The sequence below is a fragment of the Artemia sp. Qi Xiang Cuo genome, chromosome 1 (genome assembly GCF_049724085.1).
Source record: "Artemia sp. Qi Xiang Cuo chromosome 1, ASM4972408v1, whole genome shotgun sequence".
In the NCBI taxonomy this organism is placed as follows: Eukaryota; Metazoa; Arthropoda; class Branchiopoda; order Anostraca; family Artemiidae; genus Artemia; species Artemia sp. Qi Xiang Cuo.
The window spans coordinates 45,501,831-45,523,848 of NC_142794.1; the positions used below are offsets into that span (position 1 = coordinate 45,501,831).

Here is a 22,018-nt window from a genome sequence, read left to right on the forward strand (position 1 = left end):
ACTGCATAAATACAATCAGTAGAAATATAAGCAACCTCAAGCATAGACAACCTAATTCAACTAGATGTCCCACAAAATGATGAAATGCCTGACTGCTGATTTTTTTTGCTCCCCAGCAAAATAAGAAGACAAAACCTAATTCTTTGTTAGAATATCAATTTCAAAACCTCATACCAACTCCGGAATGTCTAATAAATCTCATATTTCCAGCTTTAGAAAATTTCGTGCCGGAAACATATGGATGTTCTCTAGAACGTGTCAACCAAACCATAATTTCAATCTTTTAATGACCTGTAACAACATATTTACTTAAAACGATAAATTCTTCTGACTTGATAATCTTAGAGAATGTTTTGAAGAATTTACACTTATCAAACTGAGAAATCCCCCAACATAGAAATTTAAAGACACATAAATACCTTTTTTCTGGTAGTTTTTTTTTTTGTATTTAATAAAGAAAAAAAAACTCACCAAAGTCAGCAGCCAGGTACAACAATTACACAGGGAACAAACTAGATATATGATTAGGCTGGATCAAATAAACACGTTCAGAAATGTCAATTTTCACCTATCACATAATAATTATCAACCTAACCCAAGATATTTTTCGGTTCTTGTGCACTTTATGGTACCCACCGTTATATTTTGTACAAGGAACTACTAATGGATACTCGTCAAACGGGTATTTGCAGTAGAGAAATGGAATGCAAAGCGTGGTTTTCATTGCGCTTACAATACTTAAACTGTTGTTTTTTGGGGTTTAGGGGGGGGGAAGGTACCGAGTTTAGGTTGTGTTTTTAATTGCTTTACCCCCCCCCCCTAATGCGCAAATATATAACCCAAATTAGTTTCTAAACTATTATAAATTCATCCTATTTTATTATATTTCATTAGCATTAACCAAACTTGACTTCATTCGTGGGTACCATAAAATGCACAAGTACCTATTTCTCTAATAATTTGAACAAAAAGAGATAATATCCCCGAAACAGTTGTGTTCTTCCCTAGAAAAGAATATTTCGTTACTTTAAGACTGCAGCAAGCCATGAACCATACCCAGTTATATATCATAAAATTTACAAACGCACCCATTATCAAATAGTTCCCTTTCTAAAATATCATAGCAAAAATCTAGCTATAAATGCACTGGCCCCTTTTAGCTTTAAAATGGAAATTTATTAAAAACACTAAAAAAGCATAAAGAGATAGAGAAAGAGAGAAAAAGAGAGAGATGAAGACGGAGAAAGGAGGAGACAAAGAGATAACCGGCTCATCTCGCATTAGCTATTACAACATCATAAATTGACTCATAAACCATTGTCGAATATCACAAACGTTTTCCCATAACTTTTAAAGCAATAAAAATAGAACTGATAATAAGAAGTATTTATCATTTAAAAAACCATGCCATTTGACTTAAAATGCAACCGCACAAGTATTTTACATACTTTGCCAAAATCGTAAAATTCTTATTTTTGTAGAAGCCCGCCGAGTTTACTTCTCAAACAATATGAACCATTTAAGAAAGGAGTATTTATGAACAATGAAGAACAAAGCAGATATTTAAAACTAAAAAAACAAAAAACAAAACAGGACATCCGCATAATGAGCACAGACCAAAATCACTATCAAACAGTTCGTGGTAACGAACTGTATAACTGTATAAGAATAATGTTTTTATAATAATTTCAAATATATAAGTTTCATCTAGTTTAGTCTTACCCATCAAAAGTTACACGCCTGAGAAAATGTTCCTTATTCTGGAAAAAAGAGGAAAAAATCCCCTAAAAGTCATAGAACTCTAATGAAAATCACACCATCAGATTCAGCTTATCAGATAACCCTTCTGCAGAGGTTTCAAGCTATTATCTGCAAAAATGTGGAATTTGGTATTTTTTGTCAGAAGAAAGATCACGGATACGTGTTTATTTGTTTGTTTTCCCCCAGGTGTGATCGTATCGACCCAGTAGTCCTAGAATGTCTTGAGAGGGCTCATTCCAACGGAAATTAAAAGTTCTAGTGCTCTTTTTAAGTGACCAAAAAATTGGAGGGCAACTTGGCCCCCTCCCACGCTCATTTTTTTCCCGAAGTCACCTAATCAGAATTTTGAGATAGCCATTGTGTTCAACATAGTCGAAAATCTAATAAATATGTTTTTGAGGATGACTTGAACCCCAAAGTTCCTGGGGGAAGGGCTGCAAGTTATGAACTTTGCCCATTGTTTACATATAGTATTGGTTAATAGGAAGTATACAGACATTTTCAGAAGGGATTTTTTTCTGGGGGGGAGAGGTCAGAGGAGGGGGTTATGGGGGAGGATCTTTCCATGCAGGATTTTTCCTTGGGGGAAGGGGCATTTCTATGAAGGGGGCCGATTTCCCAGCATAACTTAAAAACCATCAGAAATCAAATAAAAAACAAGTTTTTTCAAATGAAAGTAAGGAGCAACATCAAAACTTAAAAGGAACAGAAATTATTACGTATATAGGGGGGTTCGCTCCCTAGTCAATACCTCGCTATTTACGCTAAAGTTTTTTTTTGTACTTTCAAATAGCTATCTTTTCTAATTAACCGGCCTTTGTGATTCAGGGGTTGGTGATTCGAACAAAATTCGAACTTTAGCGTAAAGAGCGAGGTATTGACTAAGGGGCGAATTCCCTAATATATGTAATAAAAACATACGAATATAGAAGTTCGTTACGTAAATTAATTCGTAAGTTACGTCAGAATAAAATTTCGAGAAAGCTATGTAGCCAAAAATTGTAAAACTAATATTCAAATTTCGTTTTATTATTAATGTACGGTGACCCAAAATCAAAGCTGCAGTAATTCAAAAACGTTCAGGAATTAAAAAAAAAGTTTTTTTAACCGAAAGTAAGCAGCGACATTAAAACTTAAAACGAACAGAAATTATTCCACATATGAAAGGGGCTCTCATTTTTACGTTATTCTAAACATATAAATCTGTCTTGAAAAATTCGTTACAGATTTTTGATTTCTAGGAAGGAGCGCGTCCTCGTCAGCCTTTCCTCGAACGATGTGTATTCCAAAAATATCATCCCTAGAGGCTTTTACCCAGAACACGGTGTTAATTCCTAAAGATTCAGAGGGGGGAAAATACTTTTCAAAATATAGGGAGGACATTTGTCACTTTCTTGAACTTTTTCAAAAATGAAAATACCCATTACAGCCATTCCATTGAGAATATTCTAAAAAAGGTATTTATCCAAATTTGGGGGGGGGGATATGCTCCTCCGCCAATTGATGCCACTGCATCCGCATAAACCGTATGCAACCACCTAAATGGTAAAAAAAGCAAAAAACCTGATGCTTTAATCAATATTCCACCAAATTTCATGACTGTCTACATCTGTTGCTTTGCCCAAAATAAGATTGTTTCTTTCTTATCTTTTGCATATTATCAGCCATTGTTATATCCTTAGATACAGGCGGTTTTTGTGCCAATAGGCCTGCATTGGAATCATACGCTTAGGCTTATTCATACACAAATTAATGATGATAGTTAAGAGAAATGCGGGAAGCCGAGAATTTATCTAAAGAGCATTGACTTCTTTGATATTGGGATGGGAAAAATATAGCAAAAAGTATGAAAAAGGGTCTATGGCAGGGGCGCAATTTCGTCAAAATCCTAGGGGGCAAAGGTGGACCAAATTTTTCCAGATCAAGTGAAAAACGAGCCATTCAGTACTATAAATGCAAAGAAAAACTGAAGAAAACTGAACCGTTTCGCTGAATTATGCAGGCTTATCTTAGTTTTGACAAGATTTTCGAAGAAACTAAATTTCAGCTGAGGGTGAGGGGTGCAAACTGGGGTCAGGAGGGGGCAGTTGCGCCCCATAGCAAATTACGCCCCTGGTCTATGGGTTATTTTAGAGCCATTCAATAGCCACGACTGTCGATAAAAAAGTCAAGTTTCATGAATGTCACGGGGTTTTTCTTTAATTTTAACGTCAGAATTGTATTTCAAAAGCGGAAAATTAAGAAATTGGTTTGAAAAGCTTACCAACATTAATTTGTTCCTAACTATTCTCTACTAATGCTATGCCTTTGTATCTTTTGCCAGATTCCTTTTACAGATAGAAAAACTGGTGCCCGTAATTCCATCACTTCAAATTTTAAACTTTACTCCTTAACTCTTGACTCTGATTGGTCAATCACAAATTTTATACGGCATACATAATTGGCGCTGTAGTCGTACGTAATTTTTATTTTATTGACACGCGTGACAATAATGCAGCCCTGACACTAGTGTAAATTATGACTAGAGATCATTTTACTCCTTAGAGTAACAACTTCGCAAAGGCAAGCTGTTAATATTCCAATACGAGTCTGGAAGTTCGTTAAATATAGACAACAGATACTCTTACTAAAAGAAGAGAATAGAGAGAGGAGTAAAAACTTACAAATAAAATAATAATCCTGTCCGGGTCTGAATTCCAAGCCTCCAGGTTGGGGTGTAAATGAACGAAATGTAATTGTGAAATACATAAGCTTGTTAGGTTTATCACAAACAGCTATTATCCTAGGATTTGGGTTCGTTATCCGACAAGAATCATATTCTTCTTTAGATACCTAGAAAAAGAAAAAAATTTAAAAAAAGCGATAATTTTTGACAAAATTTGTTGTCAATAAAATAAGCATGTTAATTGAAGCTAGATACGACTTTCTATGTCACTGCTGGATACTGATTAAGAAGCATAAATGAAATGCAAAGGATCTTAAAACAGGCAAGGGCGTATCCAGGATTTTTGTTCGGGTGCGTAATCGTGTTTTTTTTTTTTTTTTTTTTTTTTTGGGGGGGGGGGGGTTGGTTTACAAGAAAACTTTTAAAAAAGAATACAAAAAAATTTACGTTTTCACGAGTCGGATAAAAATTTCAGGGGTGAGGGGGTCAAACCTGGTAACCCTCCTCTGGACACGGCCTTGGGCACAGGACCCGTCAAAAACACATTTTAAGACCATGGAGCTAGTAAGCACATGACTCCTTCAGTATATCTGTTTTTTTTTCTGAAGGGCGCTAGGTATTGAATGCGTTCTGCAGGATATATTTTGGAAATATGTCAGGCATGTCCGCTGACTTTTTTGCCTGGAGGAAAGATATTCAAAACAGCAAAATAGTTGAAGCAGAAAAAAATTGTAAATACTCGAAAAATCGAATATTATGAGATATTGGGGACAGGCTTGGAAACTCCAGTGGACATGTACCGGTCCACACCGGACAGTCTATTGGACATGGCCCAATAGACTGGAGCCCAAAGAGAGGAATAGATCTGAATGAAAAAATTATCGTTGCAATTGTCCAATTGAAAAACCTGTAACATGTTTGACAATTTTAAGAAAAATAGCCCCTCCATTTCTCCCATTATACATGTGAAGTGACGTTTCCCATTTTTTTGGCATTAAGAACAGTAGCATATAGCAATGTTCAGGAAAGGAAAGTAGTCGGAATTTCCAACGTTCTTACAAGCGCGTTCAACATTATATATATATATATATATATATATATATATATATATATATATATATATATATATATATATATATATATATATATATATATATATATATATATATATATATATATATATATATATATATATATATATATATATATATATATATATATATATATATATATATATATATATATATATATATATATATATATATATATATATATATATACATATATACCAGTATTTTACTTGCGATGTGGGACATGGCTAATTCCTGTATGGTGTTAGTCTGTTGCTAGTTGCTGCGGATAGCAGGAAATTTTTACAGGGAGGGCAAGGCAGGGGTTCTTTCTTGAGTACAGGTTTTACGATCTAGGCTTAAGTTCAAAATTCAAGTAATTAGCCTACTCATGTAAAAAATCCATCCAAAACGTGGTAAGCATAAATTTTTGGCACACTTGTCCTTAAAGAAAAGTCCTGGCCCTTCCCCCAAGAATTAGTTAAGAGATATTCAGGAAGATAGACAAAAATTGGCAGGGGAGTCTTAGGTAATAATAATACACCATTTAATAGATAAATCTTAGATTAATTCATTAGCCACATTTCAATGAAACTAGGTATGTTATGGCCTTGACAAGTAGGGCTAGGACCAGGAGAGATAATTATTCAATTATTGCCGAAAGAGTCAAGCTTAGACCTACATAAAAGCCATCCCCTGTTGTTAACAATATATTCCCTTTATTTATTTTCTCATTATCAACATCACAAAACTAAGTAATTTATATACAAAAGATAACACATGGAAGTATGAAAAAAGGAAAACGATATAACGAAATAAGCTTTGCATTACACAATAGTCAGTCAGTTATGAACTACCAATTCATAACTGACTTGACGGAGAGAAAAATACAACTCAAAGGTTGTACACTACGCATATTGTTGGATCTGTAATTGCACAATTTCGTAATAACACACTTATACAATATTCTTACACACGATTTTAATGAGGTCATAAGTGCACATATCTTTAAAATGGGAGGGGGGGGGATAAATTTAGAAAATATACATTTTAAGTTACTAATTTTCTAGAGGGGGTCCCTCAGAACAATACAGAGGAAAATATCTTATCCCATTGTATACAGGCATATTTATCCTATATTTAACAACATTTTGTATATATTTATCAACAATTCAAAAGCTCCTCTTATTTCCTCGGCTGTATTAGGTTTCTTTTCTAAAAAAAATCAATAGGCTTATTTCCTTGAAACATTTTCTATCTACGACCTAAACATCCTCCATATGTAAATTTAAAAACAAATGCGTTAGGTTTTTAATAGGTACTTATCATTTGGAAAATACAAAATTCAACGGCACGATGAAAACCTACAACCGTCATTTTTGATTAATCTCCTTCAATTGGATTAAGTATTTCAGTCATCAAAAATCAAAACAAAGAGCGTATAAACATCGTCTTAAGTTACTAGTTTATTTAGAAAAACATCCACGAAGTAAATTCTGGACGTTTCTCAGGTCTCTGTAATTGATGAATCGATGACGATGGATGGAAGAAAAGATGACGAAACTACATATATTTTTTTACTTTTTGGGGGATTTTTTTTTGGGGGGGGGGCATCACTAAACCCCATCTGTAGACACCTTCAAAAGCAGGGTCAACATCACTACCTCGCATATGGTTTAAGCTTTTCTCAGAAAAGTATGAACTTACAGATAGCGATTTCCATATACAAAAAAAACAACAAAAACAAAACAAAAAAACTAGCTTTTAAAATGTATTGTAATAAGCAAATTAGACATTTCTACGGTCCATTTTTGATGTGCAATTTGTTGTTGCTGTGCACTTGATAACAGACAAGATAAACAATTAACCAATAATTCTACAGTGAAAGGGACATACAGTTAGTTCACCTGGGTGCTTCTTAGACCCAGCTATTGTTACTGTTGTCTATATTACCTCTATAAGCTAGGTTAGGGATTGATAAAAACCAAGGCCATAATAGGAATAATCATAGGTAAATATTGGTAGCACTTCTAAACATTTTTTAAAGCTAAAAACTCGTTTAAAAAAAAATGTTGTTCAATAAAAATGCAAACTACACCATAGAATTACCATAGCAGAAAAACCCACAGGAAAATTATAGCCCCCCAACTTGTTACTTTAAAGAGCGGTTTTAGCAAAAGTGAAAGCACTAAAATAAAATACAGTTTTTGGAAAAGTGCATTTTTTGGTAGCACAGCCATTAAAGTTTAGAAGTTTATTGTGAAATTAAATTTCTAGGAATTTCAAATATTAATATAGGGTGAAGCATGCAGTATGACCAGTAGCGCCGTTTCGAGGGGGGGCAGTTACCACCCAATAATTTGGAGTAAAAATTATTATGTAGCCCATGCTGCTTGACTCTCCGAACGTAACCCCCCCCCATAAAAATGTTGGAGCTATACCCCTGACTATGAATGTCAAGGAAGCAAAAGCCCCCCCCCCCCTTCTTATTGCGGAAACGATAGTTTATTTTGGATAAGTAGGCTATACTTAATTTCGAAAACCAAATGCAACCAAACGAGCTCTTTTTCTCGAAGCATTGCTCTGCCATTGATAAATTTTGATTTAAAGAGTCAATAGCCCTCCTAACATTTAATATAACCCCTGTTACCCCTGTTAATATAACCACTTTTTGTCCCAGATCTTTGAGAACGATTACTCAAACACAATAAGTCGAATTGAAATAAGAAGTATTCTTAAAGCACTATAAAACTTTAGTTTAGATTGCGAGGGGCTGAGGGGTTAGTCCCCCTCATGTATGGAGTGAGTTCTGTTCGTTTTTTAAGCATTCATATCATTATTTACTTTCACTTGAAAAAAAAAACTTATTTTGTATTTAATCATATAGGAGTCGGACTTATATTTCTTTTAACATAGTTTGGGGATTAGCATAATTAAAAGGTTGAGATCCGATACCTTGGAGTTTGAGTAAATCTTAATTTTAGACATCAGATTCTTCTTAATTTAGAAAAGTTCGATTCAACCGAAAAATACCAGGCAAATTATGAAACAAAAATGTTTTGATTACGGTATGAATTTCAAAAGGCGAAGTAAGTTTATCATAAATCTCCAGTTTAAAAATAGCTCGAAATCTCTCGGGATTTTGATCAATCCCCCTCTCGACAGCCATGGTGATGATCATTCCCCCATACTTAAAAATGAAAAACAAAGGCGTTTGAGTATGGTTGTTAAATTTCAGAACTTAGTACGTAAACTGCCTCAAAGATTTTCACAAAAAGGCAAATCTGAAGTGAAAATACAAAATTCAGATATTATACCTAATGATCCGCTATGCTAAGCATAAGTTTATCAATTAGCTTGATACTAATTAATCAAGTGTATGTATTATTCCATTCACCATCAGTTACAACAGGGGACTGTTGTCTCAGGCTGCATAATTTTCCGACTTGCCACACTGAGGCGCAATGCAGACAAAAATAATTTGGTGTCAACATGACTGGCTAATATTTTCAATAGCATTTAACTCGCCCATTCTATGCTATTCGAACCAACCCCCCCCCCCTTCTTCATCCAAAATTAATTCTTGCATGTGCACGTTTGAAAGAACTGCATTGAAGTCATCGAAATCTTTGAAGCCAGCGAAATATTTAAGACAAAAAGAAACAACGAAAGGAGAAAAAAGATGACAGATACTTACATTGTAGATAATATATTTTTCTGCATCATCTTCATGTGTTCCCGGAGCATAAACAGGACAAATTATATTTACTTGGTCATATTCAAATGCTAAATTCCCTTTATTTACATCGATGATATGGTCAGTGTTGTCTATCCGGAATCTAGAAAAGAAAACAATTCTGAAATTTGAATTTAGAAAAACAAAAAAACATATAAGCAATCCAGAAAACCAACCAAACTGACTAGTGTAATGGCGCATAAAAATCGTGTAAATATACGAAAAAAACTTTCCCTTTGGATTTTCGCCTAAAATAATCCTATTAATCTTGTCAACTCCACTTTCTGAGAGGATATCGATTTCTGGAAGAAAAAGAAAAAAGAGAATGTAAAAACATTGTTCTAATGTCGGTTTATTGTCAAATACAATATAAACTAAGTTACTTGTGTTTCAAACAGCAAAATCAGAGAAATGGGAAACAAATCGCCTGGCTGAACAACAGAGATCTTTATTTTTACTATGAAGAAATGACAATAAGCTAGGACAATTTCTTTAAGACAAATTGATTCTTGTTCGTTCCTATAACAGAAAGAGATAAAGATTCTGATTACCTTGATTTATTCTGAAAACTGAATTTGACAAGGCCTTCTATAAAATCAATTTTTGACAAAAAAAACATACAAATCCACTATCCAGTAGCTTCGATTGGGGGGGGGCATGCACCCCCTAGATTTTTTGCCCCTCTAGGTTTTGAAAATATCTTCTTGGGAGGTATTTTCATAGACAAAGTTCTTTTTTTCGTATTTTCATTGCATAAATGCAAAAAAAAAAAAAAAAAAAAAAAAAAAAATACATATTCACCCACTACCGGGTTTTTATAAATAAATTTTATCACCCCTTAAATATTCGTGATTTGACGCCACGCTGTTTATCCTTTTTTTTTCACTATGGCAGCCAGATGATATAGCCTACCCAAGATAAAGCTGCCAGATATGGACTAATCATGTATCAAAACATCACATTTTACTTTAATGTTCCGATAATAAACAATAATAGCTCATATTTAAGGCCAGACAAGACCTTATTTTGCCATTTTTTTTGTACTGGTGCATTATACGAGCACCGCGAAGAAGTCAAGTTTGGTTAATGCAAATGAAGTAAACTAAGATGAATATATAATATTTTATAAACAAATTTGGGCTATATATTTGCACATTAGGAGGGGGTGAGGGATAAAGCATTGCACATATTAAATACGTAACCTAACCTTACCTAGGTACCTCCCCCCCCTAAAACCCAAAAAATAATCGTTTAAATATCGTAACTAATTGAGAAATCACGGCTTTGCAATCATTTATCTATAGCAGTCTATTGCAAAGCCCGTCCGTAAACCAGTCACGAAGCCCGTTTGACGGGTTTCGTGACTGGTTTCCGTGATACATTCTATAGCGGTGGGCCCGCATAATGCACCAGTACCTTTTTCTTTTAACAAAGCCAGATTAAGATACCAGATACAAATTTATCGCGTTTTTCATATTTGTACCCTCCCCCCAAGATATTCTTGCATAAATGCCAATTAGCCCATCCTTCCGCTGATGAGAAAGAAACTTCATGTGGACTGATGAAATTTTAGTCAAAAAAGTAAAAATACGTAAGAGATTATGTCTTTATTATTTTTTTACTCAATGCCATCAATTAGGAACTGTAGAAATGATTTATTTATCACAGTAGCTGGCCCAACATTCTCACTGTGTTCCAAATCTCAAGATATCGCTCTTTTTGTCAATAGTTAATCCCTTTGTTATCGACCAATCCAAAACCTAGGACCCAACCGCACGAACAACCGACTAGCAATATAGTAATTATTGCATTATTCAGGCAAAATCATGTCCAGGATCCCTATAGTTAGTACATCTAGTTATTACGGTATTGCCGTACTTATCGTACGACCCGAAAAAGGCTAGTTTTATCAATATATAAAATCTAAAACTTGAAAGCCCGGGGCTGGGCAAGAAGTCCATGGTGCGAAGAAACAGACGGCTGTTTAGCCTTAAGGGGCCGATTGGCACGCCACAAACCCGGATATTTTTGAATTGCTATAAAAATCAAGTCCATTCAATTCACTAACAAGGGTGGGAAAAACCTTCAATGATCCTTGTGGAAGAAAAACGATCAAAAAGGTGCCTCAATCCGAAACACTCAAAAAGATCTTTGTGCGAGCGGTGCGAAAGACAGCTTTTATGAAGCATGACATGCGAGCAGAATTTGATAGAGTTCCACTTTAAATTCTCATAGCTCTTCGAATGAACGATTTCACAATAGCCGTGGTTTTGAGGAATACTGGAGTAGAACTTGACGATAAAAATAGTAATAGTCATGAAAGTCCAAACAGTATAAACCTGGATATCTATAATGAATATAGACAGGCAAGTAAGAAATAGAGATGTAATTGTTTACCATTTGAAGGGAAATAATTATTAAAACTTGTACCATAATTGATTAAGTACTTTGACATACATGTTTTATAGACATTTAATGTTCGAAACATGGTTTTTTTGGTACTGGTGCACTATATGGGCCTTTACAAGGAAACAAGTCACGAAAAACCAGTTTTTGGCGGGTTAATTCAAGATGCTGCTATAGAGTAATGCAATGCATAGCGTGGTTTTCATTGCGTTACGATATTTAAACTGTTGTTTTTTTTTAGTTTATGGGGAGGAAGGTACCTAGGTTAGGTTACGTATTTAATATATGCTATGCTTTACCCCCCACCTCCCTAATGTGCAAATATATAGCCCAAGTTGGTTTCCAAACTATTATATATTCATCCTATTTTATTTTATTTCATTAGCATTAACCAAACTTGACTTTTTAGAAAGGCCCATATAATGCACCAGTACCGTTTTTTCATATTTAAAATTTAACGTCAATGACTGACTTAGATTTGAACTTTCCTTGGCAAATTTCCTATAAATGAGGATTAACATCCCCGAAGAAGAGAAAATGGTATGGTCCATGGAAAAACAATGGCACACTCAAGCGTGGTGGAACTGTGCCAAACGCGACAGAACTTTGCGGCACACGTGATGCTCCGAGATGGGAGACCCTTTGGGGAAAACTTAATCAATCACAACGAGTCGAAAGTCACCAACTAAATAATCCTACAAAAGCAAAACAAAACCGATTCGATACAATTCTCGGAATTATCATAGATAACCTAATTAAAGAAATTAGTCGGTTTTAGCATTAAATTTCCCTGTAGGAAAAGTAAAACCTGATCACAAGCATGAATTAGAACCGATTTTGGCACTTTTCAATTAGCTGGTACCCACGCAATATGTTGTAAACGGAAAATGCTAAAGAAAACTACTCAAACGGGTATCTTTCAACAGATAAGTGCATTAGAGGATTGCAAACCGTGGTTTGTCATTGCTTTTACAATATTTAAACTTTTTTTTTTTGGGGTTTTGGGGGTAAAAGGTACCTAGGTTAGGTTACGTATTTAATAAATGCTATGCTTTACCCCCCCCCCCCCCCAATATACAAATATATAGCCCAAATTTATTTCCAAACTATTATATTTTCATCATATTTTGTTATATTTTATTAGCATTAACCATAATTGACTTCTCGCGTGGGTACCAGCTAATTGAAAAGTACCCCGATTTTTACCATTAGCTGAATCTCAGTACGTATTACTAAATTCTCATTGTGAATAGGCAATTCTTTAACATTTAGCCGGAATTACAGCTACCCGTACCAATTTTACCTGACTATTTATCTTACCTTAAAGTTTGTTTTTTCCTATGAAATATCCCATTTTTTGGTCAGCTATAACTTATACCGAAAGGACAAGATCTTTCTCTCGTTGGATTCATTGGTTTCAGAACTTCATCAAGAAAATTATAAATTCAGAGACTTCGAAAGAGCCAAAGTAACTCACTAAAAAAATTTTTAAAAACATAAACTTTATGTGTTTAATTTGTCACGGAATAAATAGAATTTTAAAAGATATTTTTTTCTATTGAAATCAAAATTTAAGGCAAAAAAATATTTTTCTAATCCCTACAATTTCAAAAATAGCTCTTGCCTAATCAGCGGATCGGAGGATTCATCAAGCCCAAATTATGATATTGCTCACACTTTTCTTAGAGATAGAGCTAAACTTGCATACAAATAAGGGAAATTTCTGTTTTCAACCACTTATTAGGGTAATTAAAAAAATTGAAGCAAATTCAAAAAAAATAATTTCATGGATAGATAATTCTAAATTTCAGCCATTGAACTATAGCAAAATGTTTTGCAGAACTATAGCCGTAGGATTGCAGAAAAAATATGTACCCAGACGGGGAAAATAAACCATAAGAGGTTGAAATATATACAACCACATAAGCCACCAAACCATCAGCCAACTGAGAGTAGACAAATCTTCACGAAAAAGTAGATATTCCTACCTACGGAATTATAAACATGAACTCTTTATTCTGTTCTCCAGTGCCTTGATGTTAGCCAAGTATTTTCATACTATTTTTTACAAGTCATCTTACTCAGAAGAACGCGGTTGAACAAACACAAGTGAAGTAACTAACATATATGCAAATAAATTTAGAGATAATAGGAAATAGCAAACGCCAGCTTTGATTCCTTTCAATTGCAGGCTCCGCTTCACCTTAAATTTTGTTTCATTGTGCCAATTTTAACAGCCTATTAGCACAAATGTGGCGATTTTATTAATTACATTATCTACCTCCTGGTTATTACAGACTGTTGTCATGTTACAGCAATCTCAAGTCGGATATTATTCCGTCATTGCTCCAATGAACTTGTTATACTATAACAGGAACAGGTAATAATAAGATGAAAATAAATTATAAACACGACTTTAATCCAAAATTTCATGCAAGAAAACAAGGAAATATGTGCCACATACAAATCAATATATATATATATATATATATATATATATATATATATATATATATATATATATATATATATATATATATATGTATAACACATACAAATGTGTAACACATACATAGGCTACATATATAACCTTATTTCTAAAAATTTCCCGATGCAAAGGTTAAATTTGCCTGAAGTACTGGAGGCTGATACTTCGAGGAAAGAGCACCCTAACATATTTCCGGGGGCTTCACATTTAGTCAGCGAGAGAATTTAGACCCATTTTCACATTTCTTCGGGGAATTTGGTCATTCAGGATATCGTAGAGAAGTTGTTCCTGGCCGCCCATGTTTGTATTACTTAATAAACAAGAGTTTTAACAGTTTCCACGTTTGGCATATTTTAAACATATTTTTTCAATAAAAAAGAAAAAAAAATGCTAAGTAATTTTCGAAAAGGTAATTCGATATACTGGCAAATTTCCATTTCAGCTACTGAATGATGACAGAATTGTTGTCTACCTTAACATTAATGCCGGACTATAGAAAACAGCATAAAAAACTTTGCCCAGGGAACACCTCACCTTAAACTTGCGATTAACGTGGGTTTCCTGACCCAATGTCTTTGGACTGCAACTGACCCTTCATGCTACTCTGTATACGAACTTATACACTAAAAATTATTCTAATTCAATAAATTAATGTTCAGGTCCTTTGGATCCAAAATATTAAAAAGAAAGTTTCTCGACGTGACAAAAAACTAAACTAACAAAGTCAAACTGAGAAGAAGATAATGTTGAGCCTATTTTTATATTCACCAATACTACTACTACTACTAACAATAACTCACCGCAGCACACAGCCACGGAAGCTCACCAATAGCATACAAATATTAGAAAAAGAGAAACTAATTCTAACACCGACAGTGTTTTTTTTTTCTTAGATGAGGTATACTTATGGTATTTTTTAACCTAAAACTGACAAATTTTGAATTCGATGCACGTCCTCCTATAAATTACTGCATAGGATTACGGCCATTCATGCTATCGAACAATACAATCCTTAACCTTCAAAAGTTACATAGGCATAACTTGAACTATACTCCACCTGCAGAATCAGAGTTGGTTCGAATTGCACAAGACCTATTCAGAAATTATCAAGATTGAATAATCTCAGTTCCAAAAGCACCTACTTTTTGGAAGGAGGGGTGGGGTAAGAATTAGCATCAGAGAAACTCGATAGTATTGCATGACATTTTTCACACTGCTTATTCCCTATCCCATTCTTCTACCTGACTCAGAAAATAAAAAAATAAAATTATGGAATTTGTCATTCCTTCCAATTTATGGAAGTTTAATGTCCATTATAGAAAGAAGTAAAATGTAAATTTAAAACGAAATTTCTATTTTCTTATAAGCTGAGCATAAACAGACAACATAGAAGAAACATATGGGCTACACACATTTCCAGACCAGCTTCTAATTGACTCTATTTCCGAAACTTCGTTAGGTCGAGATCTTGACCTTAAAAGATAAGGTGAAAATTCAATTAAGAAATAATTGACTTGAAATTCCACTGAACATTTCCGAACGCCATGTGCCTCGTGTAATGGCCCAGAAAATAGGATTTGTTCTCACGTATTTTTACAAGCATGGAGGGAGAAAACATAAAAATAACTGTCCCTGATCAAAATGCTAAAATTTGCTACTTGAAGTTTTCATAACTTGATATCCAAAAGAGGCAGATCAGGACAATGCTTTGTCAAGCTGGTGAAGAACAGGGTTGCCACCGGGTGAGAAAAAAAATCACTAGATTTTAGTGACTGTTTGGTTGACTTAGTGATTTTCTTCAATAATGTAGTGATTTATGTACTGATTTAGTGATTTTTTTTTATTTAGGCAATATATAAAAATCTCTAGAAATAGTGATAAATCACTAAGGGTGACAACCCCGGTGAAGACCAAAGACAAAATGAATGATTTCCTAGGACAAAACAATTAAGTGTCACACAGACCAAAACGAGAGCTCCTTGGCCTTACATTAGGAAGTGAAGAACTCGTTTGCACCTGCAGTGTTTCAAGTTCAATGCCTCTACCACTAGCTTAAAAACAGCTACACATCCAGATAAAACGTGCCTGTGCTTTAATTTGGGTGTCGGACAATATTTGAGATGGGCACTCGAAACATACGAAACAAAACACAACTGTACAGGAAATAAAAGAATAAGAAGCACCAGGACCACACATTTACGACCGTAAGGAGGAGCTCCGTAAGGAGAAGTTCCGGCGGTTCTGTAAGCGGAACCGCCTCTTCTCTGAGCTAGAAGTAATAACAATAATTTTACCTTGAAGAAATAAGACTTTCAATGCATTTAAATAGTTATCCTCGTTATCAACTTTGATGTTATTTATGAAAATCCCTTGTAAAAGAACGAGCCTGGACGCAAACTCTGAGCCGTTTTGGATATTTAAACCTTTGACTGGAAGGTAACATTCATGGCCCGCAAGAAGGGTCAGTTGGGCCCACCTTTCCAATTTCTTACGATTTTTACGATTCGCAACATTTTTTCTTAAAAATTTCACATTTCGTTGAATATATTTTTTTTACAAATCCCCTCCCCCACAAGAAAGGTATATGCTGTTTGGGAAAACTGGAGTTTGGCCTATATTCAACGAGTCCAGTGTGAGCTCTTGATTGCATTCAAATTAGAATCTTTAAAGCGTAATTTCCTTAGAACCTATTCATTACAATCGTGTAAAGAATGCTCCACAAAATACCCCAAAAAGTACAATTTCTGTAATGGGCCAAATTATTCAATTTATTTTGAATTTGAACCTTTTTGCTTAAATAAAAGCTCGTCCACTAATATTAAAATCCTTTTTGATTAGTGAAAACCCGGAACAAAAATAAGTGAGTTGGTTTAAAAATGCAGAAGTAAATTTGACTTGGTCGTCTAGAATAATAAACGGTTTCGAAGGTTAAATGGCTGTCACAGCAAGGGCTCTTTTTTCCCCCGGCCTCTCTGCATGAAGGCACAGAACGATCAATCTCGCGTCAGTATCATCGCAAACAACTGCAAATGAAATGGGTAGCGCATCGGGAAGAAAAACAGCAGGTTTCACGTTTATAGAATTTAGTTATAGGATATTAAAATGCATTCGGGAGTTTTTACGGCTAAAATTCTAACATAAAATGTTACTATCAGCTGATGATAGATGTTATGTGTGATTAGTTTATGTCCAGAGAAAAATTAGATACAGAATGGGAGTTGGTTTAAAAAGAAAATAAGGGAAAGAAAACCTATAAATATTAATTGTGATTGTATTAAAATTTCCCCTTAAACAGTGGCCAAGTGAATTAAAACCAAAACATAACAAAGAATAATATACAAATTAAAATAAGCACTTTCTTTTATATACACACACAAAAGCACATATATTTATATTTTTCATGCTTAAGGGGGAGGGGGCAAACCTGGAACCCTCTCGGGTAAAAACTTGTAGATCAGCGATAGTAAACAAGTATGATTTTTACATCCCGTATGGTTATTTTCTTTAAATTAGTATACCCGTTGTTGAAAAAAATGACACAACCTTGAACTTATTAATGTCTTTCAGCATCATCAAAGACAAGATAAAAAAAAGGAAGTTCTTTCTACAGAACTCCTCCAGACACAGAGTTTCAACTTCATCAACTTTCAAACATGTTATATTATATTGAAGACTATTCCAGACATGTCATCAATTGTTGGTTACATCCTAAAGCAAACATAGCCGACATACCATACACAAGAGACAAAAATGCAAAATCATCTCGGCACATACAATCGCCCACAATCTGCGCGAAGTTCACACCTAAAGTGAAGAGTTGAGGGGTTCTTAATTTATTGTCAATATTTGTTTTTAGGATTTACACGATATAAAGAAGTTACACTCGGAAGTAAAATCAATTGGAAAATTGACATCGGAACAAATAGCTCGTTTTCAGCTGCCACTTCAAGCGACAACCTTTCAAAAGTAAGTCATTTGCATTAAGCACCGTCTGCAACAAAATATATACACAATACATTGATAACGCAACTTTTGTAATTATATACAATATGGTTTCACGTTGGGAAAAACTAAAAGAATGAAGAAGAAATTGATTGATAAACATTGGATTGTGCAAAGGGATCAATTAACTATTTCTAATACCAAAATACTAATTTATATTTGAATCCGTTAAATCGTGAGCTTAAAAGAAATCCGAATAAAATAAAATAAAGAAAAGAAGTTTAAAAAACGGATATCTTTTCATCTTCTGCAATCTTAGTAAAACAAATACCGTCACTTTCATGAAAGGGCGGTACTTACATATTATACGAGAAACACTCGAGAAATGAAGTTTGGTTAATGCTAATGAAATAAAACAAAATATGAACAAAATATAATACTTTGTTAACAAAATTGTGAAAACTACAACTTAGAATTATGTGCTCAGAACGCAGAAATGTCCATAAGAATTGCGTAGAAATAATTTCTAGTTTTACCCTTCCAAAGATGTTGCTTCTTGTAAGAGTACAAAGTCATTGTGTGCCCTTTGCACTGTTTTGTTTTGGGCAACAACCCCTTATCCTCGAAAAATATAATTGCCTGTTCTTCGGTCCTTGGCAAATCCCAAATCTTAATTTGAACATCCATGGTGAGACACTATATTCTATCACTAGTCAAAGCAAACTAACCAGTTATTGTCCTATCTGATTTTCGCGATCCAAATTCTCGAGTGTTTCTCATATAATACATAAGTACCGAAAGGACTCCTGATCTTAGACAAAAAGGGTATATTCAAAGAAAAAATTGAAGCCACAAAGAATTAACTAACGAATACATTGTGAACACTTTCAATGATTCGAAAGCCCTAGGGATATTCAAACTCTTTAGCCCACCAGCCTTTTTGGGGATAAAAACGACCTACCGCTCGGTTCTAAAGAATTAGCAGTTAAAAATCGTAGTATGTCTTTCTAATATCCCTTAATCGTGATTGAGCTTCTCTTAGTTCCCATGAGAATATTGTGGGCAAGAAGGGGGGGGATAAGACCATCTTTGGGATCCATTTTTTATACTTCAGGGTGAAAGTGAGTTTGGGTGGTACAAATGAGAGAGGGAGAGACTAAAATGAAGTCCAACACCAGACAGCATAGGAATATAATAAACAACCTTAATGTTAGTCTGTGGCATGCAACTTAATCGTAAAAGTCTCGACCACAGATTGTCGGCATATTTCGCATCATCTAAACCTGTGAAACCAGGATCCTTGCCAAGCAATAAACTACGGCAACAACGGTGGTAAACAAGGCAGAGATAGCTAGAGGAGTGGCAGATGTAGATACGAGATTCGGACAGCACACAAAGAAATGATCGAAACAATTTGCACTACTCAACACTAGTAATCTCATCAAATCCCTGCTTCTGGCGCCAAAAACACTAATGTAACATTAACAAACCATTAAATGAAGCACAGAAAAAAACTAAATGGCGTGTTACGAATAATTATTGCTGTGAGAAATAGTGAAAGGGAGATAAAATTGGAAATCCAAACAATTAAAGATTTATTGAGTCTTAACTTCACACGAATTCCCATTGACAGTGTGCCAATATCTTAATCCAACATGCGACGTTAAATTAGTCAAGATCCGGTACAAGAATGAACTAGGAGAGGAAAAAGAAGAATAATAAAAAAGGGATAGAGCAACGATAGAAATAGAAAAAAAGAGAGAGACAAGAGTCGATAGATTTAATGTGTAAATATTAGAAACAGTCACGTACCACTTTTAAGCATAAAAGATCAAATTGGCAATCACACTCATCAAATTAAGCTTGTTACCATAATTCTGTGGTAGATTTGATCAGTAATCCATAAATATAGCGCATCAAAAGTTATCTATAATCTCTAAGAAGTAGTTACTGCGAAGACAATATTTTGCAGTTGTAATATTTCATTGAAAGATACAGCCAGAAAATTTAGAATTGAGCAAAGAAGTGTTGCTTTTACAAGAATATTTTTTATGAGGTAGCAATTGTAACAGGTTTGTGTAGGTCTTTATTCCGTATGCGAATAGCATCATTTTCAATAAAATTTTAGAAAATAAAGAAGATTTGCAATTCCTCCATGCCCCGAAAGTATGGATAAAGAGAAAATAAAAACGCACCAGTGTAGAATCTGTGGCAGCTGGGCCAGCAATATATAAAATGTACTAGTAGGCTTACTTTCTTCGGTGTCATCGATTTGGACCATCAAATTGCGACTTCCAAGCTAATCAAGGGATAATGGGACATTTCAGCTAAAAGTTAAGATACAGAATGCTGCCAGGAAAATAGAGCAAGAGCTCCCAACCCGGAGCGCTAGAAATGATTCCAGGGATTAATTTTAGACAGAATTTCTATAAGTCACCATTTGGCGTCCATAAGGTTCTGTTGCCGCAAAATCTTGTATCTTATTTTAAAGAGAGGCAGAATCATGTCATACAACTTGAAGCGGGGACCAGGGGATAGGTTAAGAAACACATATATAAATGCTGCCATATCTGTATGTTCAATAATCTGTGATAGAAGAATAAGAACAAACTCTTATTAAGACCTAATATGGGTGTTTTCCTGAAACGCTAATTTAAGCTTCCCTAGCTAGACCTGACAAAAAACTAACTGACTTAGGAGTAAATAACACAATAATTGTTGATTATTTTGAAAACCCTTCCCATGTAAAAAAAAATCTTTTAATTAGACCGCATTCTTTATCTGGTTTCGGTTATTTTTGAAATGTTTAATGCGGTGTAGATGCGAGAAAAGATTTGATCCCATTAGATGATGATTTATTCACTTAAAAGTCAAACCTCTCACATATTTTATGATATCCTGGGGTCTCCGTGCTAAACGAATCTCATCAGTTTGTTAAAAATATCGACCAAGCTATGAGTGGTATCGCGATGCAGCCAATAAACTACAAACCAATCGTCTTGCGGAAGCGTTGAGTTATTTTTCTGGTTCTCGACGTTCCCACACTCTGCTATTCAGACCTTTCAATTCTATGAATATCTAATGAGCAATACCGAACGCAAGATGCATCTATCCTCACCTGAATCTAGATGTTCATTTCGTCTTTATCGCAAAGTCGGGAACCAGATTAGAAAAAAAAAAAAAAAAAAAACAACAGTAATGACTCAGTCGGGCATTCATCAATAGTCACAATAGACAATAAAGGAAAAATTATGAAAATTATTTTGAAAAATTATATTGGTTGGGCACACGTATATAAGAAGAGGATTTTGAACCCATTGTCCCTACCCCGAAAATACGAAGTTTTCCTTAAAATCTCTTATACTTACATATAGGCCTAACTTGTCTATTTTGTGGTTACTTTTTTGATGTCGTGCAACCCGAAAATAAATTCCTTTATACATGTCTAGTTGGACACATTCTTACAGTCATTTGATATTAGTTTCTATTTATTATACTACTATTCTTTAAGCTAAACTAGTATAAGAAAAATAAAGGAACGTACATGGCACTCGGCCCCGGTATCACCCAACCCCATCATTTTTGCCATTCATTAGTCACCTTTTTTGGTTGTACGGCCGGAACTGGCTTCCCTTAGAATAGATCAACATGTAAGCGGCTGGAATAACAGCTTATTTCCAAAGAATTAATTTTTGCGAATAGTGACTGCTTTTACCAGTTAGTTCTTAAGCTATAACGGGAATATATAATATCTTCTGAAAAGTTAACGTTTCCTATTCATTACTGGATTAATGCATTACATGAACTGGCAATTTAAGAAATAACGTATATAGCTATTTTTAGGGATACTATGGCATTTTAAGATTGATATTGTAGCATAGCCTTGTCTGTGAAAAGGACACACAGTAATAAGGCTATTTTCCTGGCTCAATGAAAAAGAACTCGACTTG

General features: G+C 34.4%; 1 protein-coding gene across 3 annotated transcripts in view; it reads right to left on the reverse strand.

The window, feature by feature from the left end:
- Ephrin (ephrin) overlaps positions 1-22,018 on the reverse strand; it is a 303,854-nt gene that overhangs the window by 46,150 nt on the left and 235,686 nt on the right. For all 3 annotated transcript variants that reach the window (XM_089095085.1, XM_089095092.1, XM_089095081.1), the window contains 2 exons: positions 9,194-9,335; positions 4,425-4,593 (listed from right to left, as the gene is read on the reverse strand). In XM_089095085.1, the coding sequence (XP_088951211.1) occupies positions 4,425-4,593; positions 9,194-9,335 (311 nt within the window). The remainder of the gene's footprint in view (positions 1-4,424; positions 4,594-9,193; positions 9,336-22,018) is intronic.